The following is a 27,083-nucleotide window of genomic DNA, read 5'->3' on the forward strand; positions in this document are numbered from 1 at the left end:
AGACATGGGGCATGATGTGATCAAGGGCTTAAGTGTTGCAACTGTGTTTACGGTAAGGACCAGTCTCGGGCAAAGTTTCTGACACTTACTGAGCACAGTGCCTAGCTTTACGTAGGCACTCAACAAATATTTGTTGGATGAATAAATTACTTGCTTGCCTACCTCCTACCCCAAACCAACCATCACGGCTTGGGCAACTTCTCTGCCCGCTCGAAGTGTTGGCTCGCTTCACCATGCCAGTGCCCGGTGGGTTATCGGGGACCACCAGGGACAGGACCTCAACCTACCCAGCTGTCTTCAGTTTTGCCTGAAGTTCACCAAACATGGTATGTTACTTCCCCTCTGGGTCTCTGCTACTGCAGAATTCCTGCTCTTCACAGACTATGCCCCCGATTCTTTCACCTTACTCCCAGTCACCCCTTACATCTCACTGATCTGAGACCTTACTCCCAGTCACCCCTTACATCCCACTGATCTGCTGCTACTTCCTTCAAAAGTCTTTCCCAAGCGCCCCATCCCTGTCCCAAACTGGCTTAGGTGGATCGCGTTGGATGAAGAAGGAAAACCACCTCTTTAGAACTCCAGCTCCCTTTAGAACTGCTTGTTACACGCATATGGAGTGTCAGCAAAAACTTACACGTACAACATTGCACACATGATTATCTACCAGGTGTATTCATGTTCTATCTTTGGGAGTCTCACAATAACCCTGGGGAGGCGGGTTATTCTATCCATTTCAGAGATGGGGACACTGAGGCTCTGAGGTATTAACAACCCACCCGACATCACAAGAGCAAGTAAGCCGAGAGCCAAGTACCAAAATCCATGTCCCCTGACGCCAAAGCCTGTATTCTCTTCGTTTCGTGGGATGGGGCCGCAGTATCAGCAGGGGTGAAGATTCGGGTGGGGAATGAGCTCAGAAGGTGAGCAGTCCCCAGAATGCCTAAATTAGGTGATCGTGGGGGACTCTACCCTCATCCATGCAACCGAGCCACCCTCAAAACTAGGGGAGGCACAGCTTTATTTCTCTGGTCCAATTCTTTCCCCGACCCTGGGCCATTAGCAGAGTATCTTATGAACCTCTCTGTGTGAGATAAACATCCCTATTTACCTGGCAATCATGTATAATAAGACTCTAAAAGCATTTGCTGGTAAGGGTTCTAAATAAAGCTGGCTGACGGGAGAGGAAAGCAAACGGGGGAGGCGGCCAGAATGTGGCCTCGAAGTCCTGCCCCGCGTGCTCCCTCGCCTTCCCAGTATGCTGCTCAGTCCCTTCTCTGGGCCATGAAGAATGTCCCCGTGTGGTCTGAACGCTTCTCCAGGAGAGTCTCAGCTGCCCACTGAGCCTTCTCCAGCTTCTTGGTGGTGAAGCCAGGCCCCGGGGGGGCATCCCCCCACGAATTTCTCCTTCGGTGGCAGTGCAGAGAACCTCTTGGCCCCCACCATGTAGAAGGTGGTCTCAAGGCTCCCGCCCAGCACCAGATGGCCCCTGGGCCGGAGCAGGGACCTGGGGTGGCACAGGGCATCCTGGAAGGCTTCCAGGGTGAGGTAGGCAGCCTCAAGGCACAGGGCGGAAAGGAGACAGTCGGCCAGGGGTGTCACCCTTGAGTACCTGGCGCACAGGTCTCCTTAGCCGCTCCTCCTCCTCAGCCCACTTGACTCTAAGTGGAGGGGAGAGGAAGGAGTGGCCAGCAGGGTCAGGCTCATCGTGTGAGACGCATACGTCACTCCTGGCCATTCTCTGCCTCTCACACAGACCCCAGAATATCAAGTCACCGGCTTTACAGACCAAGAAACCGAGTCTCGGAGACAGGGGCACAGTCAGGAAGCCAGCTGCTGACCCTGACCCCGAGGGCACTGCTCTTTCCACTGGTAGCCCCTCTCTGGGCAATGTACTCCTGGCGCTTGGTCTGTTCTCTGTCTGCTAGGTCCATGTTTAACACGACCCAGCCAAGTGCAAAAGGACATGGAAAGTTGGCCAGGAATCAGCTGAGCAAATCTTACAAAATGCGCTTGGCAGACTTTGCGGGTGTCCACCAGGCTCTCCCCATGTCTCCTGACCATGCCATGCGGCCTCCTCACTGCTCCCCACACACATTCTCTTCTTACCTACACCTGTTCTCAGCATGTGGGGCTCATTCATACTGATGTATGCGTAAGGACTGGCACTTACAGATTTACTCTTTCCAGTTCCGCATTTTTAAAAAGTCACAGTCTGGGGGCACCTGGGTGGCTCAGTTGGTGAAGCGTCTGCCTTCGGCTCAGGTCATGATCCCAGGGTCCTGGGATCGAGCCCCGGGTCAGGCTCCCTGCTCGGCAGGAAGCCTGCTTCTCCCTCTCTCTCTGCCTGCCGTTCCCCTCGCTTGTGCTCTCTCTCTCTCTGTCAAAGAAATAAGTAAAATCTTAAAAAAAATCACAGGCTTAAGCAAAAGACATAAGAATCTAATATACAACTTCAACCGTCTTACCTAACTGGGGACAGTGGTATTTGGGGAGTGGAGGTGCTACGGTGGACCTTCCTGCTGCCCTGAAATTATCCAAGGTAAGTAGAGTCTGTTCACTTGCGTGCAAGATTGGGCTTAATTCTATGCCCACCTCCTGCGATGGGCAGAAAGATGCCACAAGTTTGGCGCCACCTGGAGGCTGTAACTGGAACAACAGGGGCGCCTGCCCATCAGAACGTCTGTCTATCACAGGTCTATGTCAGCGCGGGGGCGCACGCCCTGGCCTTCTGGGTAGCCGTTCGTGACAATTCCCTCTGGCTCTGGGTCTGTCTACAGCCATCTATTTCTCTTCCCTCTTTTGCTCTTTATCAGATTCATCTCTCACTCTTCCTCCTTTCTTCTTGGAATCCCCGCCCCCACTTCCTTCCTTCTTAGTCTCCCCCTGCTTTGCCATTTCTACACGAGCCCCGTGAAAAATTCTTGATTCTGGGAGTTAAGTGAAGCTCGCATCATGGCGATCCCAAGCAAACAACAAACCCCTGACCTGTCCCCCTCAAACTCACCCACAGATCTCACCACTGGGGACCAGTGCAATGCCCCTGGGATCTTCTCTAGCCACTTTTCCAGCTCGAGGCGGTTCTTGTCTGTGTTAAGTAACATTCCAAAGCTCAATCAGCAAACATTCATTGAGCACCACCTGTATTCCCAGAAACTTTCTTAGCAGGACTAAAAGGGGAATATAGGCCTGCCCACAGAGCCCTTGGTCTCCCCTTCCCATTTTGCCTTCTCTCCAGCCAGGGAGAGACTGGGTTAACACAAAATATCAGTAGCATTTGGACCCTGGCAAGGGGCTTCCAAGATAAACAACAAGGTGGCAAGGAGAGAAAACTAGCTGGACCGAGGGGTCCCGACCCGCTACTGAACAAAGACTGCTCACCTGCTCCTGGATTCTGCTGCTACATTTTGTTTGTTTCCCCTTCGTTTGTGTTACCTGTAGGTTACAGTGGCAGATAAATGGAGGCAAGCATCAAAGGTTTCAGAAAATTTGATAGCAGGAGGTTGTTCATCAAGGAAATTCTAGCTATGCTATGGGGTTATGTTTCCTTCTCATGTGAATCATGAAAAGAGACCCATTATTTGATGTTAATGATCCAGCCTGCCAAACACCATTCTTCCCCTAGGGGCAAATCTGAGAGGCACCCACCCATGATGTTTTCACAGGCCACAGTGGTAATCACGCAGAGAACGAAAGCCTCCTGCACTGAATTTGGAAAGAGGCTTCCTACACTGATGCCCCTTGCAGCTTCTTTTTGACAGGGATAGGGAGAAGACAGGGCTACTCAGTGCCATCAAAGACCACAGCTCTTAGACTTTATGGGAGGAGAAAATCTTGACCCAGAGACCTCAGAAATGTTTAGGGCATCCCACCTAGTACCATACATCAAGTATATCTAAAATCAGCCTATAGGGAGGTTCCACATTATCTCCAAGTCCAGAGTTCCTGCCAATTGCCTGGCTACCTTCCCCCATCCCACCGTAAACTTGCACTAGGGTTGAAGAAGACCAGCATCTAATTTAAAATTTCCATGCCCACCCTTCCTCCCACAAACCTCTTCCAGGGTTCAAGGAGACCAGCATCTGACTTAAAAGTGGTGTTGTAGCATTTTAGCAGGAAATGGAGGAACTCATCACCCACGGAGCTCTGGCCCATCTTGAAGTAGCCCAGGTAGGCTGTGGGTTCAAAACACATCTTGTAGACATCCAGCCCCATGGATTCCTGGAGAGCCATGGAGAATCGTGAGCTTTGTCCAGGAAGGAGCAGACAGTCTGATGCCCTGGGCCCTTCTTGATGGAGCTCAGGCTCAGTCACTTTGCCTGCCCTCAAATACTTGGATAAAGACCAAAACAGCCAATGAAAAATGTTCCTGGAACCCTCTTCCCTTTGGCCATTCACCTCTGCCACACTCAGCAACTCCCATCCTCCTCTCCAGCTGCCTCCTCCAGCAGTGGACCCCACTCTCTAGTCCGACCCCAATCTCCAGGCCTATCAGTGGCTTTGGCTTGTATGGAAGGGTTTCTAGGCTCTTCTACTCCACTGCATTGCATCCTCTCCTGTACAGTGGTTTTTCAAACTATTTTAAAAGGATGCCCACTTCTTAGAGTAACTCACCTGTGAAGCCCAGTATATATGGTTGTTAGCAGAATGGATATGCCTCAGTTTGTTTTTGATCTTTAGCATTTTCTGAACTACACCCCCTCACACAATACCTGGTTTCTGCCCCAGACAACTTATTGGATGTGGACAAGATTTAGAAAAATAGGGAAGACAAGAAGAACAGGTTTTAGTTGAGGGGTGAAGATGAGACAATGAGCAGAGATGGCTTTAGTTTTGGGCACGCTCAGCTTGAGGCTGAAAAGCCTAATCTAACCCAGATATAAGTCTAGAATGCACAGAGAGATCTGAGCTGGAGCCACAGATGTGGAATGAACATGCAAAAAATACTTGTTCTATAACTGAACTGAATTTATTCTTCAAGTCCCATTCAAATGGGTGGTAGACATTAAATCTCAATCACTTAGAGTCTTCCTTCACCAGGAGTGTGGGTGGGGTGGGAGTGGGGAATTTATGTGGTGCCAGGGGGTGGGGGGAAGCTGGCCTTGGTCCACGCTGCTGGCACCTATGAAGATTCCATTGCATAATGTGGTCCCAGATCACTGATTAACAAGAGTTACAACATCCCCTTTATGCAACCTCCATGCCTGTCTCTCTCCCTCTGCCCTATTACATTCCCCACTCAGGAGCGAGGGAAATCACTCTCCCACTCCTCAGGACGCTCTGGGCCGTGAAGCAACCATGGTAACAGTTCTTCTGCTTTGGCGCCATATTGAGAGTAGGGACAAGTCTGGGGTCTCGACACTTCCTAGCCCATACTCAGGGAAAGGGCATAGGTTCCCTATGTTCACCTTTTCTTTAATAAAGAAGAAATTAAAATGTAATTAATAACACAAATTTAGTTAATTGATATATTGAGCTCTGTAGTCTGAAAACAGAAAGTATACTTTTTGCTAAAACTGTCCATGGAATATTCAAGAATTTACTGTATATAAAACAACAGAGAAATTATAAAATTTCCCTAAAGTAGAAATAATATAAAATAAAGTACTCTGATTAAAATGCAATAAAACAGATATTCATTACAAAAACACACACACACAAAAAAAGATACTCTACCACAAAGAAATTTTTAAATTTTCTCTTAAACACTCTTGGATCAATGAGGAAAGGAAAACAAAAATTTTAAAATATATAGAAAACTGTCCCACAGAGGAGAATCTATAAGATACACAGCAGTGGAAAACTCATGATCTTAAATATTGATATTAATGAACAGTAAAAAATAATAAATTAGGGATCCAGATCAAGAAGTTAAAATGATAACAAATACATTTAAAGAAAGCATAAGGATAAAATTAATCAAAGGAAAGCCAACATTAATTAATGAATAGGGGATGAGTACAGATGCCAGATTGGAGTTGAGGGAGTGAGCTGGAGAGGAGAGGGTGATGAGGACACAGGGAAGAAAAACAAGACTTCCAAACACTTGGCTCAAAGGAGGAGAAAGGCATCAAGCCGTAGCCACACGTGGATATGCCTTAGACAAGAGAGAGAAACACTAAATATTTTCACAGTAGAGCAAAAGGCAAGGATACGTGTCAACACAAGTCAAATTTAGAGAGATGAGTGGGAATCTGAGAGTTCACAGCTGGAAATTGTGTTTTTCCTGAAAATGAGGAGGGAGGTACAGGTGTTTGAGATTTAAGGCAGAACCAACAGCCAATGGAAGGCAAAGATGAGGGAAAGACAGAACTATTAGCTATTTTCAAAGGTCCAGATAACTTGGTAGGAGTTCAGTCTTGGTAAAAGTTCAGTGTGATTTTCTCCAGAGTGCTTAAAAGTCTGGGTGGAAAAGAAGTGAACACACTAGTTTGATGTGATGTTGGGATTTTCACGGGCAGGTGGACTATCAGGTAAATGGGCAATGAAGTAGAAGAGACAGCCATCAGGGCGCCTGGGTGGCTCAGTTGGTTAAGCGACTGCCTTCGGCTCAGGTCATGATCCCAGGGTCTTGGGATCGAGTCCCACATCGGGCTCCCGGCTCAGCGGGGAGCCTGCTTCTCCCTCTGACCCTCTCCTCTCTCATGCTGTTTCTCTCTCGCTCGCTCTCTAATAAATAAATAAATAAAATCTTTAAAAAAAAAAAAAGAAGAGACAGCCATCTATTCCTTCATTCAAAGTACATTCATTGAGACCTGTTATGTAAGATCGTTGGTTAATATTGAAGAGCATGGACTCTACAGTTAAACTGCCTAGATTCAAAGTCTACCTCTATCATTTATAAGATGTATCCTTGGACCAGTTATAGTTATTTAATCTTTTTTTTTTTGCCTCGCTTTTTTTTTTTAATCTGGAACTCATGAGGTTAACAATCTGTCTACCTCATAGAGGTGTCAAGAGAAGTAAATGAGTTCAAATAATTTATTCAAAATAAATAACTCAAAGAATTTAGAACAGAAATTTCACTTCTGGCCATGGCAGAGTAACAAATACTAGTATTGCCTTTCACCGTAAAAACTACCGAACTGGACCAAACGTGTGACACTGCTGTCTTCAGTCATTGGACAAGAGACAGCGCACAACTGCAATCACATCAAGTGAGCCCAGCCTCCTCCAGCTCTCCACCTGGGGACACTTTCCGGACTACAGCACGAAAAGGTGGAACCCAAGAAGAGTCCAGCCATCCTGCTGAGCTGAGAAGAAAAAGATCAGGGTTCGGAGCTGTAGACCAGATGGAACTTGGAGGGCCAGCGCCAGGGAGGAGGGGGTCACATGGGGACCCCCACAAAGTCTCTGTGGGTGTGCATTCATTTACTAGGGCTATCATACAAAGTACCACAAACTGGGGGGGCTCAAACAACAGAAACGTATTCTCTCCCAGTTCTGGAGGCTCAAAGTCTGAGATCAAGGTGTCAGAATGTGGGTGGGTGAGGGGCTGTTCCACACCTCTTCCCTGGTGTCTGGTGATTGCCGTCAATCTTTGACATTCCTTGGCTTCTAGATGTATCACCTTGATCTTTCCCTTCATCTTCACATGGCTTTCTCTCTGTGTCCAATTTCCCCTTTTTAGAAGGACACTGGTTATACTAGATTACGACCCACGACAATGACCTCATTTTAATTTAATTACCTCTTTAAAAACCCTATTTCCAAATAAAGGTCATGGTCAGAAGTATTGGGGGATTGAACTTCAATGTATCTTTTGGGGGGAACACAATTTAAGCCATACCAGGGGCTCGCTGTCAGTTTCTGTCGAGAACTGGGCTGAGTAGGTACAGGTTGAGACTTCATAAGAGATTGGCTGCTAAGGAGTTAAGCAAAGAATGGAAAAACTAGCGGTCACATAGTGCTGGGAGCCATCGTTCCCGCCAGAGTGGAGAGATCCTCTTGTTACAGCATTCAGCTGCTATACCAGAAAATTTATGCTTTGGGAAGAAGGATCATGTCCTAGAATAAAGGCTACTTTAGATTCACCCTAACAAAACCTTAAACGAAGGCTTGACAGGGGCAAGGAAATCTTCCGATAAATTAATTGCCTGCCAAAACAAAACACAACACTCTTTAAAGGCAAACAACATAATCCAGACTCTTTCCAATAGATCACCCACAATATCTAACTTACAATAAAAACTTCCAAGGTATTCCAATAACTAGGAAAAATGTTACCTGTAAAAAAAAGGTATCCATGGAAACAGACTCTGAGATGATCTACATGATGAAATTAGCAGACCAGGACTTTAAGGTAGTTATAATGAATGTGTTCGAGGAATTAAAGAAAAAAATAAAGTCTTAATGAACAACAAATGCAGAATCTCGACGGAGAAACGGAACTTTTGTAAAGAAATTCTAGACTGAAAATACAATGTCTGAAGTGAGGAATTCACTGGTGGCTTTAAAAGCAGATTGGAGGGGCGCCTGGGTGGCTCAGTCGTTAGGCGTCTGCCTTCGGCTCAGGTCACGATCCCGGGGTCCTGGGATCGAGTCCCACGTCGGGCTCCCTGCTCCGCGGGAAGCCTGCTTCTCCCTCTGCCGCTCCCTGCCACTCTGCCTGCTTGTGATTCCTCTCTCTCTCTCTCTGTGTCAAATAAATAAATAGGGTCTTTAAAAAATAAATAAATAAATAAAAGCAGATTGGAGATGGCAGAAGTCAGAGCCCACAAACTTGAAGACAGAGTCATAAAAATGATTCAGTCTGAAGAAGAAAGAGAACAAAGATCGAAATTAAATGAACAGAGCCTCAGAAACTTGTGGGAAAATATAAAGCTGTATAGCATATAGCTAATTAGAATCCCTGAAGAAAAGGAGGGAGAGAATGCGGTAGAAAAAGATATATGAAGAAAAATTAGTTATAACTTGCCCAAATTTGGTAAAACATACCAACCTACAGATCCAAAAAGCTCAGGAAGCTCCCAAGTAAAGAAAGTCACAACTAGGCACATCATATAGTTCAACTTCTGAAAATTGTGAAATCATCCAGAGAAAAATGACATATTCTGTCAAGGGAAACAATGCCACAAATAATGGCTGAGTTCTCATCAGAAACAGTGGAGGTCAGAGAGAAGGAATGACATTCTTAAATCTCTAGACAAACAAACAAAATAACTGTCAACCCAGAATTCCATATCCAGCAAAGATACTCTTCAAAAAATGAGGGTGAAGTAAAGACATTTTCAGATCAGTGGAAGCTGAGAGAATTTGTACCAACAAACCCGCACTGAGAAATACTAAAGGAAGCTTTTCAGGCTAAAGGAAAATGATACCTGATGGAAACTCAGATCTATGGGAAGGAACCAAGAGCCCTAGAAATGGCAAGTTCTAGGCTCCTTACCTCAGTTTGTCTTCTGCTTCCTCTGGGCCCTAATTGCCTTTTCTCTCTCTGCAGCCTTAAATACATTCATTAGGAATTTTTATGCCCTGAGCTCCAGAGATCCACGAGGGCCACAGGAAGAATAGGGGCTGGGGCCCAACCCCACCTGGACTGCCGACAGATGTGTCTGTTTTCTCGCTCAGCAACTAATTTGGGAAAGTTCCCCTGGTCACATTGTAGAGAAAAAATTCAGGCCAGGTGAACCAGACAAACCTCTCTCCAAGCAGGATTTGAGGTTATGATAAAGAATTATCCAGGATTAAGGAGTTTTTCATGATATCTGGAAGCTCTTCATACTGGACTTCCTGGGGCAGCCTCAGGCAAAGGACAATTGGGTGAGAATATCCCAGAGCAGTCATCCACAGATGGGAGTCCAAGAAAAACCTCCAGGCTGCAAGAAGTGAATATTAGAACTTCTATTTTTATTTACTTGTTAAATCTTTAAAACTGCTATATTTTAGTATGTTTTATACCTAATATGGTAGTACGGTAGTATATGTATATAAAGCATAAACAAATATTGGGGTACGTGTACAAACTGTAATGAAAAGCATATGCACAAACAAAAAAGGTGGGGATGACTGGCTCCAAAGGAGTCGTAATTCTGCTAGCAGAAATCCTTTACACACTTTATCTTATGACTCATACCATTGGTGTATTCTGTGAGGCTTTTGATACAAGTCTGTGAATCAGCTATATCATAGTCATCTGGAAAGTGGTTGAAACGACAGATTCCAGGGAACATGCCCACGAGTTCTGATTCGGAAGGTCTGGGGTAGGGAACTAGCTGCTTTGATTGTAGTTTTTACAGAAGCAGAACAGGAATGCCTGGCTAGCTCAGTCGATAGAACATTTGACTCTTGATGTCAGGGTCGTGAGTTCAAGTCCCACCTTGGGTGTGGAGCCTACGAGGGAGGAAGGAAGGAAGGAAAAGAAAAGAAAGAAAGAAAAGAAAGTAAGAAAGAAAGAAACAGAACAAACCCCATGAGTTTTGGTGCACAGGTGGTCCGGGAACCATAGGAAGCATCGTGTATGGGGACTCTCTCCTAACAAGCTTCCGAGGAAGCAAGATAAAGAGGGAATTTTGTGAAGAAGTGGGAGGGTTGTACAAATGTTCTGCCCAGCTGGGAGAAGCTGAGCAAACTACTAAAGTAAGAGATACAATTAGCTAATCTGAGGGTTTCTGTCAGCTGTCACACCAGAGACCCTATAAGAGGGAGCAAGGACACTGGTGGTCTTGTAACTCCTGATGCCTCAGAGAGTGTAGTGTTATCACCACCGCACTGGACAGACAGAAGGCAGGGTCAGCCAGAAGACTCCTCCACAACATCTCCTCGACCGTTTTGTCTTTTGCACTCCCACTACCCAGCTCCATTTTGGGCCCTCATCATCTTACAACTCAATAGTTAATAATACAGTTAGTTGACCCTTGACAACGTGGGGGTTGGGGGTACTGCCCCTGCGCAGTTGGAAATCTGCATAGAACTTTTGACTCCCCCAAAACTTAACTCCTGATAGCCTACCGTTGACCGGAAGCCTCACCGATAACATGAACTGTCGATTAACACATATTTTGTATGTTATGTGCATAATATACCGTGTTCTCACAATAAAGTCAGCTAGAGAAAAGAAAATCATTAGGAGGAGAAAATACATTTACAGTGCTGGACTGTAGTTATGGGGAAAAAATCACTATAAGTGGACCTGCGCAGTTCAAACCCATGTTGTTGGAGGGTCAGCTGTAATCACCCCTTTTCTCAACAAGTCAACAGCATGGTTGGAAGGAGATCTGAGGGATACAGCTCATGGTCCTAGTTTGGCTCCTGATCCAAAGAGAGCAAATCTACAAAGTTAGTTTTGAGGCAATCAGGAAAATCTGAACATGGACTAAGTGATGATACTGAGCAACTATTGCTAATCTTTGAAGGTGTGTGAATGCCACTGAAGAAATACCAGTATGTAGTGGGCGTGGGGGGGAGTGACATTATGCCTCGGATTTTCTTTAAAAGACTTCAGCAGAAACAAAGAAAAGAAAAATGAAAGAAAAAGAAGGAAGGAAAGCAAGAAGGGTAGATGAAGTGAGCATGGTAAAATCTTGAGAATGTTGAATCCAGGTGACAGGTTTTAGGAGGGGTCCATCATATTATCCTACTTTTGTGTATCTTGGAAACTGTTCAGTAAAAAAATATTTCAACAAGGAACTAAAATTGTGTGTTTGGCACACGTGTTATGTAAGTACTGATATTTGTTCTCATAATAACAGTGTGGTAGGTGCTGTTCCGAACAGGAGGGTCACAGTGACCGAGACCAACAGGACCCTGGCTCTCGCAGAGGCCCCATGGAGAGGAAACCAGACATGGACCATGACAAGTAAACAGATAAAGAAGAGAATGTCAGATGGTGCTAAATGCAATGAAAAAACAACTTTTATTCAATTTTTATTTTACTTTTATTTTATTTTAAAAGATTTATTTATTTTACAGAGAGAGGGCACGCACGTATGCACGTGGCAGCAGGGAAAGGAGCAGAGGGAGAGAGAATCTCAAGCAGACTCCTCACTGGGTGTGGGGCCCAGCGCAGGTTTGACCTCATGACCCTGAGATCATCACCTGAGCAGAAATCATGAGTTGGACGCTTAACCAACTGAGCCACACAGATGCCCCGAATAAAATGGAATGGTCAGGATAGATCCCACTAGGAGGCAATATTTGAGTTGAAACCTGAGTTACTCAAGAAGGAGGCATCCAGGAGTGGCTGGGTGGCTCAGTCGTTAAGCATCTGCCTTCGGCTCAGGTCATGATCCCAGGGTCCTGGGCTCAAGCCCCGTATCAGGCTCCCTGCTCAGGGGGAAGCCTGCTTCTCCCTCTCCCACTCCCCCTGCTTGTGTTTCCTCTCTCGCTGTGTCTCTCTCTGTCAAATAAATAAATAAAATCTTTAAAAAAAAAAAAAAAAGAAGGAGGCATCCAGGCAAAGATTGAGGGAACAGGGGGCTCTCGGCAGAAGGAACAGCACCTGCAAAGTCCTGCGTCTGGGGGAAGATGGGAGGCAGTGAGGCAGACGGATCAGAGAGGTAGACGTGGCCGGATTATTTAGGAGCAAGGAGAGTTTGGCTAGAAAAGATGAGGCCCCCTGCGGGAACAGTTCCCTAAATGTATCTTTTTGCCTGCAATCACCTGGAAGGTAGACCAAGTGGATCCTGAGCCTGAAGCTCTAAGAAACCGTGGGGAAAGAAGCAGAATGTTAGCGTATGATGGTTGACCTCCAGGTTTGTAGCAAGATATTATTATCGAGGGATGAATTCAGGGAAAAAAATGACAAGTTTCCAAGAAGAAATGAAAGGGGCGGGGGTAGGATCAAGAAGTGTGTGTTTTCTTGGATATAAGTAAGCAGACTGCTTCTGTGCCCTAAATTACAGGAAATAACACTGGACAAGTCTTCGGGCAATGAAGGCTCATTATTTAAAGTCCTCTTATAAAGGGATTTGGTTCTATGGCAAACATCAAATTAAGAGTGTTGCCTTTCCCACCCAAGCTGACTCTCTCAGGTGGCCCCAAGGTAGCCAGCGGGAAGCTGACAAGGAAGCTCGGATTTGAGGGAGAGGAAAATTAATAAGAAGAATAGTAACAATAAAAGCATGTTTGACAACTATGTCTAAGAAAGAACTTTAGGCGTGGTTACTAGCATGAAGAATGGATTGGAAGCATAGGTCGGAAGGCTATTTTTAAAGAAACTGAATTGCCAAAAATCCATGAACCCAGCCTAACGAAGCCTTGGACTGTGGGAGCTTAAAACCATACTTGGTCCCCCAAATTTGTACAAGTGGGAATTGGGCTAGTGGTGAAATTGTGCGGTCCTAAGGGAGGCCCAGGGGCAAGACCCACTTCAGATGTGGCCAGGGCAGACAAGAGTCAAGAAATGATTCCCCAAAGGCTTCAGAGAACAGTGGACTAGGGCATTTTCCAAGACAGGAGATCCAAGGTCTAATTAAAGAACGTTCTCCATTGCCAGGGCAGGGGATCTTCACAGATACCGGCGTACCAGGACTCCACCATTTCTCTGGACCAGGGACTTGCGTGCACTCCGTTCTTCCTACTGCCCAAGGGGATTTTTGTTATAAAGGGGGTTGAGGTGGATTGGACAGTGTTTCCCCAAAATTCTCATCCACGCTAACCTCAGAATATGACTTTACTTGGAAATGGGGTCTTTGCAGGTGTGATGAAGGTGAGGATTGAGATGAGATCATACTGGGTAAGGGTGGGCCCTAAATCCACTGAGCATGTCCTTCAAAGAGACAGGCAAGAACACACAGAGCCCCCCGGGAAAGAAGGCCATGTGAAGACAGAGGCAGAGGGGCCGCCACAATCCGGGAACACAGGAGCCACCAGGAGCTGGAAGAGACAAGAAAAAATTCTCCCCTAGAGTCTCCAGAGAGAATGAGGCCCTACCAACACCTTGGTTTCAGGTTTCTGGCTTCCCCAACTGTGAGAGGATAAATTTCTGTTGGTTTAAGCCACCAAGTTCTGGTGATTTCTCATGACAGCCTTGGGAATCTAACGCAGGGTCCTGCCCCTTAAAAGCCTCCGTCCAACAGCAGTGCCAAGGACCCCTGTTCACACGTGATTGGGGGACCTCGGTCACCTGGCCACACCAAACTGCAAGGAAAATAGGGTCTTAATATATATCGAGGAAGGAGAGAAAACTGATGAGCGCAGAAAGCAGCTCACAAACCATTCTGACATTTCATAGGATGGACTACTGTCATTGATTTTGGCCATAAACCTATGCAGATAGCCTGCTTTTGGTTCACAGAGCTGATGGCAAGGAGTGCACAGCACCCAGAGATCCCGAATTTCAGAGTAGATGCAAACGACGGGATGGGATTTTTGGTCATTCCTCTTTGGGGGTGAGTATCTTCTCTGAGTGGGAAGAAGAGTCTACACAGATATATGGTGACTAGAAGGGCAGACTGTGGCAGAATGTGCTAGCTCTTCACCAAAAACCAATCTCTGAACAGAGCTGGACTACATTTTCCTGTCTCCCTTGCGGCTGGGTGTGGCCATGTGATTGAAAGGGGCAGAAGTAGACAGACAAGGTAAGAGGCTCACGGAAGCCTTGGGAGATAGCCGAATAGAATATCCAGAGTTCCAGCAGAGGAAGAGGAAGGAGCAAGCCAAAGAGACTGACAAGCACCAGCCGGTGGGGTAGGGGAGAAACCAGGAGAGTAAGTGTTTCCAAAAGGAGTCAGTGATGTAGAACACTACTGAGAGATCAAGTAGGAGGAAGACCGCCAAGGAGCCATTGTATTTTGGAAGACGGAGCCACTGAGGAGCTTGACGAGACAATTTCAGTGGAGTAACAGAGACAAAACTCAGATCAAAAACTGTAAGCAAAACGAAGAGAGTGTCCAATCACAGCTCTCTCTAGACTTTTGCCATTTGAAGGAGGTGGGTTTGGATGGCAACCAAAGGGGACGGTGGAATCAGGGGAAGGCTGGTTAAACTGGGAGATGTGTGTAAGCTGATGGGAATGATCTGGTTGAGAGGGGGAAATGGATGCAGCAGAGAGAAGGGGAAAGAAGGAGCAGGCTTGGAAGGATGGAGAGGAGGACAGTCAGAGCCCAAGGGGAAGAGTTGACCTTTGATAGGAGGACTTGTCACTCAGTCACTTTGGGTCTGTCTTAGTTGGGCTTCTGGGGGGGTGGGGGTAGCGGGGATTAAAGATGGCCCCTGTCTCCTGAAGGCAAGCAAGCAGAGAGCTGGGCTAATGTTATGTTGTTCTTGGTGCTTATTTTCTTTTGTTGTCCTTGAGACTTCAGAGAAATCTAATTTAAATATACCAGCCTGATCTCAGCTGTGCTGTGGGGAATTAAGGGAAAAGTCAAGTACAGCTGCTTGGGATAGGGTGTTAAGGAGGAATGCTAATTGGCAAGAGATTTCTGAGAAAAGGTGAATATTAATCAAGTCAAACTGGTGAGGTCCAGCCCCCACCCCCCATACACACACACACTCCCTACCCACTCCTGCCATTCTGTGACTCCCTCTTTCCCAGACAGGGATTTATTAGGGAAAATCCTTACCTTCATCAGACTATCCATCATACATGCATTTCCCCTTTGTCACCACCCAGTGTCACTAGAAGCTCACTTAAGCTAAAGACCACACCAGCTAGGCAGAGAGAGAAACTCAAGAGTGAAATGCTGCTTTTTAAAGAGGTGCTAACAGGTGATACGAGGCCCGATGTATCCTTTGCGCTGAGGATCTTTAGACGCGGTGAGAGTCACAGAGTCGGAAGTCCAGTGTTGGGAGGGGTCTTCCAAACCATCTAGTGGCATTCCTTTGAGATGGCTGGAGGTGCCAAGAGGCAGCCTCTTGCTGTCACCTCTCAGGCCCTCAGTGAGCCAGACCTGGGCACTCAGCAAACCGTGCAACCCTTCCTGGGCCTACCTGCTTCTCCCAGTAGCAAAGCTTTTGAGGAGCTGGATTCCAACCGAGGCTGACCTTCCCTCAGTGTAAGATGAGGCCCCATGGATGCCTGGGGTTTGGACTGGCTGACAACATCTTCCAATCCAGCCTCTTGGAATAGAAGGAGTTGCATTGGGTATGACCAATTGGTCAGTGGGGGCAAAAGTAGGAGAAAAAGGGTCAGGATCGAAACATTGACTCAGGAGACCTTCTGGAAAGTCCATTTGAACTTCCTCCCAAGTAGTTACTGTTCTTTCTCTGATGTGAGTCTGGACCACATCCTCCCTCTATCCAGCCCAACCCGGTATAGCAGGGGACCCAAAGGAGCCAAAGCCGCTTACAGCGGGACACCCCTTCCCAGTCCCTTCGCTGACCCGCCCAAGCAAGACGCGCTTGCAGCCAGTGCCCACTGGGTGGCGACAGAGTCCCAGCAATGCCCACAGAGGAGGAGGACACTCTGGCAGCAGCCCCACCACCACCTGCCCCCCCCCACCTCCTGAGTCCTGGCTATGGGGTGCTCCTTCCCTGGAAATGAATGTCTGCGCCATCAGCTACCCTCCCATACCAGCCCTGAACATGCCCCCCCATTTATAATTTTCATTTTTATAGCACAGGGTTTTTAGAAATCGGATTCATACGCCTTCTTCCAGCTGATGACTGTCCTGAGGGTAGAAGGAGCAGACATTACTGTACCCCATTTTACAGTTGACAAAATGGACCTTGGAGCAGTTCTGAATTGCAGCCAAGGTCAAACAGTGAATGGCAGATCTGGCCTCAGACCCAGGTCCTCTTGACTCTGAACCCCATGTTCTTCCTGCCAGAGCCCCACTGCCCCTCTTCCTTAGAGGGGGTCCAGCACAGCACCCCCCTGCTATTTCAAATCAAAGTCAAGCCTGGGTGCTTGATTCCATGGGTCCATATGCTGCACCCTGATGGTGCCCATCTGGTCTTCAGAATGCTGCCATGCCCCAAGGCCAGGGCCCAGATCTGCCTCATGGAACCTGAGGGCACTGGGAGAAGCAGGCAGTGCGAGCCAGCTTGGCGATGGGCACTGCTGGCCCCGGAATGGGAGAACAGGCAGACGCTCCCCCGTGGAAGCCCGCAGCTGGCCGGTACTCCCCAGACTTGCCCAGTGGGAGTCGTGGAAGGTGCTGGGGGTGTGGCTAAGGTCTGTCCTGGGAAAGGCTCTAGGGCCCATGTTCCTGCAGATTCTGGGCGAGCGTGTGAATGAGGTAGAAAAACCTGGGAGAGAGAGGTGTGGATTCCACGGGCTTCTTTCCTCATGGCAAGGAGTGGAAGCTGTGAGGACCCACAAGCAAAGGGAACGTGTCAGACCGGGGTGGCTGGGGCCAGGAGGGGGAGGACATCGGGAAAGGCAGCTTGCTGGAGGGGTAAGGGCAAGGCTGATGGAGTGAGAAGTCTTGGCTTCCAGCCCTACCTTCGCCGACTGCTGTAGAGCCACAGCCTCAGTTTACCCATCTGCTAAATGCAGCCAGTGCTCAGCACCTCATGGGAGGTGTGAGAGCCCAAGGGAAGCTCCCGAGTGTCCTATAAACAGACCCCTCTTGGGGGGCGGGGGTGAGCTGGGCTGTGCTGTGCGCTCCCATCTCTATGGAAGAGTCAGAACCAGAGACGGAGCCCCCTCCCTTGGGCCTGGGAGTATTTACGGACAAAAGCCATTGTTCTCCGCCTTGTCTGGCCCTGGGACTCCATGAGCATGGCAGATTTGGGGGCTCCGTGCCAGACTGCATCTCTGCACCCCACCTCCTGGGGGGGACACAGAGGAACGGGGTGCAGCCAGCCAGTGTACGGTGGGGAGGGGCAGAAAGCAGCGGCTTTGCTATTAATGTAGTCAGTAAATAAATAAAGGAGGGCTTAAGCTTAGTGTACAGCAATCAGTTTAGAACTACAGGGTAATTAGCGCTGCAGGGGGCGGCAGGCCTGCAGAGTCAGGTTTAAATGAGTGAGTTCACTTTCACTGAGGCACCCCCTGGAGAGCAGAAAACACAGCCCAGAGAGGAGCCCGCCCTCCTGCCAGCCCCCAGGGGGCAGGGGCTAGGAGTGTGGATAGTGGGGTTGGACCCAGCACCGCAGAAGGAGCTGGGGGATGGTCGGTCCCCCGTCTTGGCCGGGGAGCAGGTGTCTCCGTGCACACACACACACACACACACACACCCCAGCGATGCTCAGGGAGGTCTCTGCCTGCAAGGTGCCACTGTCCTGGGCGGGCTGCGCCTCTCTTTGCACATGGGAATCACAGCTCAGTGTCTCCATGAACGGATACGGGCACCTGCGAGAGGAAGCCGGAGCGCCTGTGCTGGTGGGCACGCACGTGCTGTGCACCTACTTCTCCGATTTCCCCGGGTCCTGGCAACTGCAACCTCAGCCCCAGATGCTAACCGCCTCTCCCCTTCCTTCTCCCTGTCTCTCATCTGTTTATTCCACAAAGATTTATTGGGTGCTTCGCGGGTGCCAGCCAGTGGTAGGCTCTGCAAATACGAAGATACACAACACAATTCCTGCCTGCGAGGAACTTAACGTGGGGCTGACGGTGAGACTGAAGAAAGCCGGTGATTACAGGGCCCGAACCGTCCCGTGGAGGCTGTGCACAGGGCGGCACCCAATCCGGCATCAGTGGCCGGGGAAGGTTTCCTGCAAGAGGTGAGGTTCCAGCGAGCCCTGGAAATGAGACGGTGAGACAGCCAGACCGAAGGGCAGCGCATGCGTGTGTGGGTACAGTTCCTGGAAGAGGACACAGCGTGTGCAAAGGCCCAGCGGGGGGCGGAGCTCAGCGTCTTCCAGGAACCACCCGTGGCCCGGTTGTCTGGAGCCCAGAGTACGGTGGGAGTGATCCCGAGACAGCGCTGGGGTGGTGAGCACAGGGGATCGATCCCTGAAGGCGCTGTGAGCCTTGTTAAGGAGCTTGAATTCCATCCTAGAGTCCCCACCGCGCACTTTCATCAAAGGGGTGACATGATGCTATCTGCATTTTTGGAAAATTTGTCTGGCTGCCGCAAGGCAAAGAGGAAGATGGAACAGAGGGAGGACGGAACACCTGGGGTCAGGCCTCCTCAGCCCCCTCCCCCTCCGGGTGGGAGGAGAGAGGGGCTCCCCAGGCAGCCAGGTGGGGAGGCCTGGTGATGCTAAGCTGGACACAGACGGCCTGGCCTCAAACCTTGCTCGCCATCTGCCTCTTCTCACCCGCCACAACTTGCTTGAGTCTCTAGCAAGTCTCCGCTGGCTCTGGGCCTCTGCTCTCCCACCGTTGGCAGGAGGGCAGCCCTCCAGTGCAGCTGGGGAGACAGCTGTTAAGGCGGGGATGATGTGACCCAAGTGCCCACCTGAACCCGAGCAGCCTCGGCGGGGAAGGGGCACCGTGTGTGTTCGGGGCTCCCAGCTCACCTCCTCAGAAACACATTGGGATGGGACTGAGCCCCTCCCTCGGCAGCCTGGCCCCTCTTCTGACCCCAGCAGAGCACCCCCCTGTGGCAGGCCCCGTCCTGCAGGCTGGGGCAGAGGGCAGCAAGGCCGGGCAGCGGCGGGAGGGTGGGGACTGAGTCCGGCCCCAGAACGTTCTCAGGCTGGCCCGGCCAGGGCCCCTTTCTCTCCATGAGATCATATCTGGGTCAAAGAGCATGTAAAGCAGGCAGACCCCAGCGGCCACACAAAGCCCATTCAGCCCAGCCCCTATTCACTCACCTTCTCTCCCCCAGAGCCCACACCACAGCGACCCCAGCGCAGCGCCTAAGCCCCAGCTTTGATGTCCAAGAACAGAAAACGGCGATTAAATGTTGTTTTAAAGAGGGAGTGCTCACTGCCCTCCCATCTGTCAAGAGAAAGCGGAGGCCCGAGGGGGAGGGGTGGGGGGAGGGGCGGAGGCCTGGGGAACCTCAGAGAAGGGACCCGGAGAAGAAAGGGATGCCCGCAGAGGAACAGGGGCAGAGACTCAAAAGCAAACCAAATATATTTTTGGCAAAGGATGGTTTTCCAAGAGGAGCAATATGGGGAGAGGAAAAAGAACGTGGGACAGAGACACAAAGGCCAGGAGGAACCTCCAAAAAGATAATGAGAGAAGACAAGATTAGAGGAATAGAGAGAGATGAGCAGAGGGGGGAAATGAAAGAAAGGGGCAGAGTGCTCCTGGGCCCTTCCTCCACCTGGGGAGGTCGCCCAGTCGTCCTGAGGCTTGGTGCTGGTCTCACACCCCCAGTGGCTGCAGCAGCAATCGAAGCTGGGTCCCTAGGTCTAGGTGAGGGGATGGATTATTTCAGCTGGAGCTGGCTGGACAGGTAGGACAGCCTCGGGCAGAGGCGCTGGGCCAGTGCGTCTAGAATTAGGTGGAGTTGGTTTTTACAGCTCTAGACAAGCAGGGCAATGCTGCCATCCCCAGGGGGAGGAAGGAAGGCCCAGAGAAGCAGCCTTGGCCCAGGGACCGGGAGAGGAGGGGGGAGGCATGTTTTATTCTGCTAGCCGTGAGGTTGGGTTTGCATCCTCACCTCCCACCTGTTCCCTCCTGTTCCCACTGCCTTTCTCCACGGGACCTGGTGGCCACAGGCCCAGGGACCTTAAATTGGGTGGCAGCTTCTTGTTGAGAAATTTCAGGAAGAAGTTGATGATGTCTCCGTAATGGAGAGGGCCCTGCCTCTGGAGTCCTGGGAAAAGCAAACCTGATTTGCTATCGTGATCCCAAGCAAGTTCTAGCGCAAGTGAGCCAGGGAGCGGGATTCTGCGGCTCCCTGAGGGCAGGGGTCTGTCTGTCCTGTCCCGCTGTATCCCCAGGGCGCGCAGCAGGAACGGGTTCGAGCCGCCGCACGAACGTCTAGGTTGAAGCAATAAACGGACCAGTGCTGACTTCATACATTGTTCCAAGGACCAAACCACAGTGTACTGAATGCTATTTTTTAAACTAAAAAAGTATGAGACAAAGATGTCGTGGAGCACGTATGTGCCTCGTAAATATGACAGAAAGGGCCACATAACTACCCCAGAGCTTTCTTTTCCCCCATCCCCAGCCAGAAATCTCAGTTCATCTAGTGTTAACCACCCAAGAAAAGGCAGAAAAGACAAAGCAGTTTTTTTTTTTTAAAAAAAAGGGGACACTTCAAGCCAGAGACAACTGAATTAACTTTATTCTCTTCTAACTGCAGATTCAAGGTATACAACTGAACATTGCTATTTTTCTTATGAGACTTATAAATAAAAATACAAAAAATGTTCACTACAAAAAAATCTACTGTTAGTAGGATGTAAAAAATATTCTCTTTGCTATAGAAGGCACAGACTTCACTTAGTGACACATGGAGAGAGAAAAAAACCTGCAGCAGGAAATTCATTTTTTTTTTTTCTTTTTTCCTTTTTAAATCTTGTCAGAAACACTGAAATTACAAAGAAACGCATCAATCTACACGGAACGAAGGCAGATGCGGAAAAGCTGCGACCAGGACCGCACAACGTCAGGGGGAACAGCATCAGGGGACGAGAACAGGTAGGGTTGGCAAGCGAGACTGGGGGGGGGGCGGGCAGGGCGGGGGGGGGGCGGGGGGGAAGGGTGGGGAGGCTCAGGGGCGGGGCGTGGGGGGCGTGGGGGCGGGGAGAGAGAGATTTGTACAAAAAAGTAACCGGTAAAATTGAAGAAACAAAATTGGGCAGCCTCCTAAAATTAGGCTAAGAGGAGGTGCTGAGGTAGACATGAACTAGAACATCAATTAATTAAAAACACTATTCCGTAATACAGAGCGATCGGATTAACACTTGTGCTGTCACCACGTAAGACAAGCCACAAAAACAAACAAATAACAAAACAAAACATAATACCCAAACCAAAAGGCTTAGTTTTGCTTGGTCCAGCAGGGCAGCAGGGCCCTCAGTGCTATAATTTACATACATATATATATATATTTATCTTTATATATATGGGTCGGATGTCATGGTGCACCACCACGGCTTCTTAACCTTACAAAGATCATGCATAACACACTAATGTGAACGAATTCTAGGACACACACCAGGAGGCTGGTACCCTGTCTGCAAAGTGGGACGCCGAGGACCCAGGGAAGCAGGGCGGCCAGCTCGCAGGGCGGCCAGCTCGCAGGCCTGGGGGGCCCCGCGCCCCTCGCTCCCCGCTCTTCTCCCCTGACCCAACCTCCCTGGTCTGTCTTGCACCCCTCTCCCGGCCCGGCTCTGCCTTTTCCTCCACGCATCAGCGTCCCTGAGCTGGGTCAATCTGGCTTTCTCGCCTCCTGCTGAAATATCCAGGTAAGTGCCGCCACGAAGCTCCCGGGAAGGAGGAAACCAGATGGGGTAGAAAAAGACAGAACACAGGCCTCAGAAAAATGAACAGAGTCGGATCTTCTTCTGCTTTTCTGTCTAACATCTGGTGCCCCCATCTTTCACTCTTGTTCAGCTCTTTGCAGGGAACCATCCACACATCTCCTCCTGCCCCCCCGCCCCTCAGCCCTCGTGGACAAAGTTCGGAGGCCGCCCCACCACTGCTCACTCCCCTGCCAAGGAGGTAAGCCAAGCGGCCCTCTCTCTCCAGGGCCTTAACACCCCTTCAGCCGGTGGGACCAACAGCATCCAGAAGGGTACTGTACACTTGTGAAAAATTGCAGCAGTTTTGTTTCGTTTTCTACACACGGAGAAACTGTTCAGGCACAAAGATTAAACCAGCCCGCATTGCATCCCTGGATTGTACTGAATCACTGGGGCCCCCAGCCTCCCTCCCCACCCCTGCACCCCAGACCTACCTTCCCGCTATCCGTGGCCTCCTCCAAAGCAGCCCAAAGCAGCAATGATATTTACTATTTTATATCTCTCTCTTGCTATATATATATATCTCTATATTTGTCTATCCTATATACAAATAGGATTTTAATGCTTTGAATGAATGAAGGAGTGAATAGGGAAAGAGCACATGACGGGTAAATGTTACCAAAAGCATGAAGGGACACGCCTGTAGGAGCTGAACGCTAGAAAGGGACCGTTAACCAGCTCGGACTTTCGGGGCTGGAGAAGCTTCGCTATGCTGGATAAGGCAGTAGCCAAGTTCGGTAGTCAGCCGTTCACAGCTCAAGACAGCGGCTGGCCAAGGGGCCAGATGGCAGAAGGAAGAGGGGAGTAGAACACTCAGCTCTCACCTGGGGAGACAGCACCCTCCACCGTGCCTCGTCTCCCCAGCCCCCCTTATCCAGACCCATCTAAAGATTCCATATACTTTTTGATCTTCACCTTGGCCAGTAGGCCTGGCTAAGAAGGCCTTGGCAGGTCCGAACGCTGAGGCATGCTGGACTCTCTGCAGGGCGTCGAGGCTCCATGGGGGACGAAGGGGGAGAGCAAAACCAGCGCAAGGCCTCTCCCACCCGGTATCCCTCAGACGCCACCCTGACCCTCTCTGTCCTTACTTCCCAGCTGGGGTCCCTCGGGGACGGTGGGAGGCAGACAGGTGCTCATTTAGTACCGTCCAATGCGGTAACACCAGATTACAACAATACTGCATGATGTAACACACAACCGCACACAAAAAACACACGCACGCGCGCAACACACGGACAAAGGGATATTTTGGTGGTGGTGGATTTTTTTTTGTCTTTTTTTTTTCCTATTCACATTACAAAAGGAAAGGGCAAGGTCCTGTAGAACTGACGAAGGAACTAACAAACATTACAAAAATATTACAATTTGTAAATATTAGCTCAACCCTCTCAGCTTTTATGAATAGGGCAGGAGACCCAGGCTGCGTGGGAACGGTGGGGGCGGGGAGTGAGAGGTGTCAGCTAGATCTATGGAATAGTTTGATTTTTTTTTTTCCTTCCCCACCAATGTTGAATGTTATCTTGCTGTTAAAATATTGGTTTTCTGGGATTTACAGATCCCCTGAGGGCCAGCAGTCCCCTTTCTTCCCAGACTGGGGGAGGAAGCATAGTGCATAACGGTTTCTTACAGACGGCCCCCCTCCCCCAGAAAATGTCCTCCTTTTCACATTATCAACATGACAACAGCTCTAGTCACATATTTCAAGTGTAACTTTTTTTTCCTTTCCAAAGCACTGTCATTATTACAATTGCAAAATAGCATCCTCCCTACCTAATCCCCCATCAACAGTCTAGTGACAGTCCCCCCAAATTCATATCCCCCCCAACACACAATTTTTAAGGCCTTCCGATTTGGTGGGCGAGATTGCAGGGGCGGGCAGGAGGGCTGGGACCGAGGGACGGGGGGGTGGTCACAGCAGCACCCATCCCTCCGACTTCCCCAGAGCCCTCACAACCCTTCTCCCCAAAACCGCTTCCCGAAACCACTTTTAAAAACCTAAGATAAAAACGGCAGCCACAACTTTCTCAGAGAGAGAAAGGAAAGAAAACACACACACACACACACACACAACTCTGACAAATAAAGCGTGAGATGAAACAGAGGGCCCATCCCAAAGTGAACACAAATATTGCAAATGTGCTTTCCAAAATTCAGGGTGGGGAGTTTGGGGAGAAGGGGGGGAGCAGAGCAGCAGAATGGGAGGCATGAAGGGAACAAAAGAAGAACTGGAAGAACATAAGAGGTAGCTTTTAGAAAAACAACACCCCCACCCTCACGCAACAAAACAAAGCCTGGCTTGTCCCCACTCCAGCCCTGAAGAGAGACCAATTTTGGCAACCATGATCACACACGCAGAGTTGGGGCCACACAGTTGCCAGGATCTGAATAATATGGGCCCCTCGACCCTAATCACCCAGCTAATTGTAAGAAAGGTGGGATCTTCTCCAGGATGTTTTAGGCTGACCCCTTCCTGGGCGCAGAGGACTTCGGTCCCCGGGCAGAGCCAACAGTGACTCCCGCGGGCCCCCGACACACCCTGCCCTCCGCCCACCTTCTGCTGACCCCCGGCTCTCACGTTCAGATCCTGAGTACTCGCCTCCTTCCGTACAGCTCCCTCCAGCTGGGATGGGGAGGGCCGAGGCCAGCTGAAGTCTATTAAACCAACTCTTAATTTACACAAGAAACAGAAAAGAACGTCCTTCCTCCCTATTCCTCCAACCCCCAACCAAAAAAGAGATACAGGGGTTAAAAAAGCTCATGAGGTCACAAAAAACTGAGGTAATTCAAGTACAATGTGCTAACAGGGGAACAGGGGACACAGAAAAGAAGCAAAACATAACACAAGGGCCAAAGCGCTTTCAACTCCTCCTCCTCTCCTTCCTCCTCCCTATGGACTGGGGGGTGGGGGGGGCCCTGAGACCCAGGAATTCTGTGCCGCTCTCTGCACCAGGGCTGGGGTCCCCAGCACAACTCAGCAACACCCCCCACCCCCCCGCAAGGACATCCACATCCTTCCCCTCGGACACTGAGTCCTTACGTGGATTCCTTCTCCTAGGGACTGAAATAGGGGTTGTAGGGATTGGCGTTGGTTTGTTTGGTGGGACAGTATATAGTGAGTTATGTTTTCCCATTTTGGAAGCAAAAGCAGCTCAGCAGGAACCTCGCTCATGACAGGGCTTGACTAGGGTGGGGTACTCCATTTATTTTGTGTTCTCAGAAAGCTGAGGGCAGGGTGGGGGCTCTGGAGTCACACGCAGCTTCCCCGCTAGGAAGGCTGGGCGAGAAGGAAGATGCTCACCCCCCCCCCACCTGCCCTGGGAGGACAGGAGTCACAGGGAGGCAGGGGCAGGGAGCTGGGGGAAGGGCAAGAGCCATGAAGCTGCTGCTGAAGACCTTGAGGGGGACACCACGAGGGATGTGGCAGAATGGTGGGGGGGCGGTGCAGGGGAAGCAACAGATAAACCGAGTGGTAGGAAGGGAAGGAGAGCGCCTCCCACCCCAATCTGCCCCAGCAAACCAGAGCTGCCATGTGACCATCGACTCGTGACCGGCCCAGCCCCACCACCTGCAGGCCCCCTCCCTGCCCCAGCCCCCTTCCTCTGAGGAGTCAGCAAGAAGGGGGCAGGCAGATTGTGTGGCTCTGACCAGAGGCCCCCTTGCCCCCTTCCTAGCCTCCACTTTTGGACGCCAAAGGCGGGGTCTGGCTGGAGGAAAAAGAAAAATACACCACCATCTGAGCTGAACAAACCACCTCCACCCCCACCCAAGAAAATGAGGCCAACCTCCAGCCAGAGAGGAGGGACAGAGGGCCCCCCCACCCCGGGGAGGGGCAGTGGCCGGGCATCAGGTCACCTGGAGCCCCAGAGAGACTCTGAGGCCAGACAGCTATCAGGTTTCCTTTTCCTTGTCTCTTTTTTTTTCCTTTTTTTTTTCCTTTTTTTCTTTCCTTTTTTCTCTATTTCTCTTTTCTCGCCCAGTCCGTCGTCGACTTCGCCCCGCTGTAGCGCCTCTGTCCTGGCTGCCCGCTCCCCTGCCGCGGCCGCGGCCCCGCTCACACGTAGCACAGGTAGAGGTAAGTCTTCTCTATCCTCCAGTCGGGCGGGATCTCCTCGGGCTTGTGGCCCTTCATGTGCTTCTGCATGGAGGAGAGGCTGGGGCAGTACTCCGTGCAGATGGTGCACTGGTAGGGCGAGGCGCCGTTGTGCGTTCGCAGGTGCTTGATCATGGCCGAGTAGTCCCGGGAGCGCTGGTGGCACAGCTTGCACTCGAAGGGCTTCTCACCTGTGGGGGGGTGCAGGAGAGAGCCAGGACAGAGGGAGAGGGCCGTGAGCGCCTCCCCGGGGACGCTGCTGGGGGGGGGGGGTGGTCCCTCACGCCACCCTCACGCTCGGTGGGGAGGACATCAGTCCCTCTAGTTTAGCACTTTTCCTCTAGAACTCTCCGGGATGATGGATGCACCATCCAGTATGGTAGCCACTGGTCCACAGAGCTACTGGGCGTCTGCCACGTGGAGCTGTGTGTTCCGTGGCGCTTCCCTGTTGCTCATGTCACCAGCCACGTGCAGCTAGAGGCTGTGGTGTTGCTCAGACACCCTTAGCCCTGCCTTCCTCTTCTCAACCCTCCCAAAGGCCCAGAATCTCCCTTCTGAAGAAAGGGTATGGGGCTCTAGAAAAGGGGCAGTGAAGTCCTGAAAGCCCCTGGGGATGGCTCTTCAGCACAGTTCCTTCCAGGGGAACAAGGGGTAAGAGTCCTTTCGGGGCCACAGCTGGTGGGGAGTAGGGGGGTGAAAGTGAGGGAACCCTGTCCTTTACACATGCTCCACCTGGGATGCCTACTCCTCCAAGGCTCCAGAGAAGCTGCCCCTGGACCCTGCTTTCCCAGTG

At 50.1% G+C, this 27,083-nt stretch overlaps 1 protein-coding gene and 1 long non-coding RNA gene across 2 annotated transcripts in view; one reads left to right on the forward strand and one right to left on the reverse strand.

Moving 5' to 3' along the window:
• On the forward strand, window positions 1-21,362 carry LOC144379469 (uncharacterized). The gene is made up of 3 exons (XR_013442610.1): window positions 1-326; window positions 18,338-18,549; window positions 21,259-21,362. It is a non-coding gene; the product is annotated as an uncharacterized LOC144379469 (long non-coding RNA).
• ZBTB16 (zinc finger and BTB domain containing 16) overlaps window positions 21,000-27,083 on the reverse strand; it is a 183,761-nt gene continuing 177,677 nt past the window's right edge. Inside the window, exon 7 of the mRNA XM_036088175.2 lies at window positions 21,000-26,481. Within this exon, the coding sequence (XP_035944068.1) occupies window positions 26,252-26,481 (230 nt within the window). The 3' untranslated portion in view covers window positions 21,000-26,251. The remainder of the gene's footprint in view (window positions 26,482-27,083) is intronic.

This window comes from Halichoerus grypus, chromosome 11, assembly GCF_964656455.1.
Source record: "Halichoerus grypus chromosome 11, mHalGry1.hap1.1, whole genome shotgun sequence".
Lineage (NCBI taxonomy): Eukaryota > Metazoa > Chordata > Mammalia > Carnivora > Phocidae > Halichoerus > Halichoerus grypus.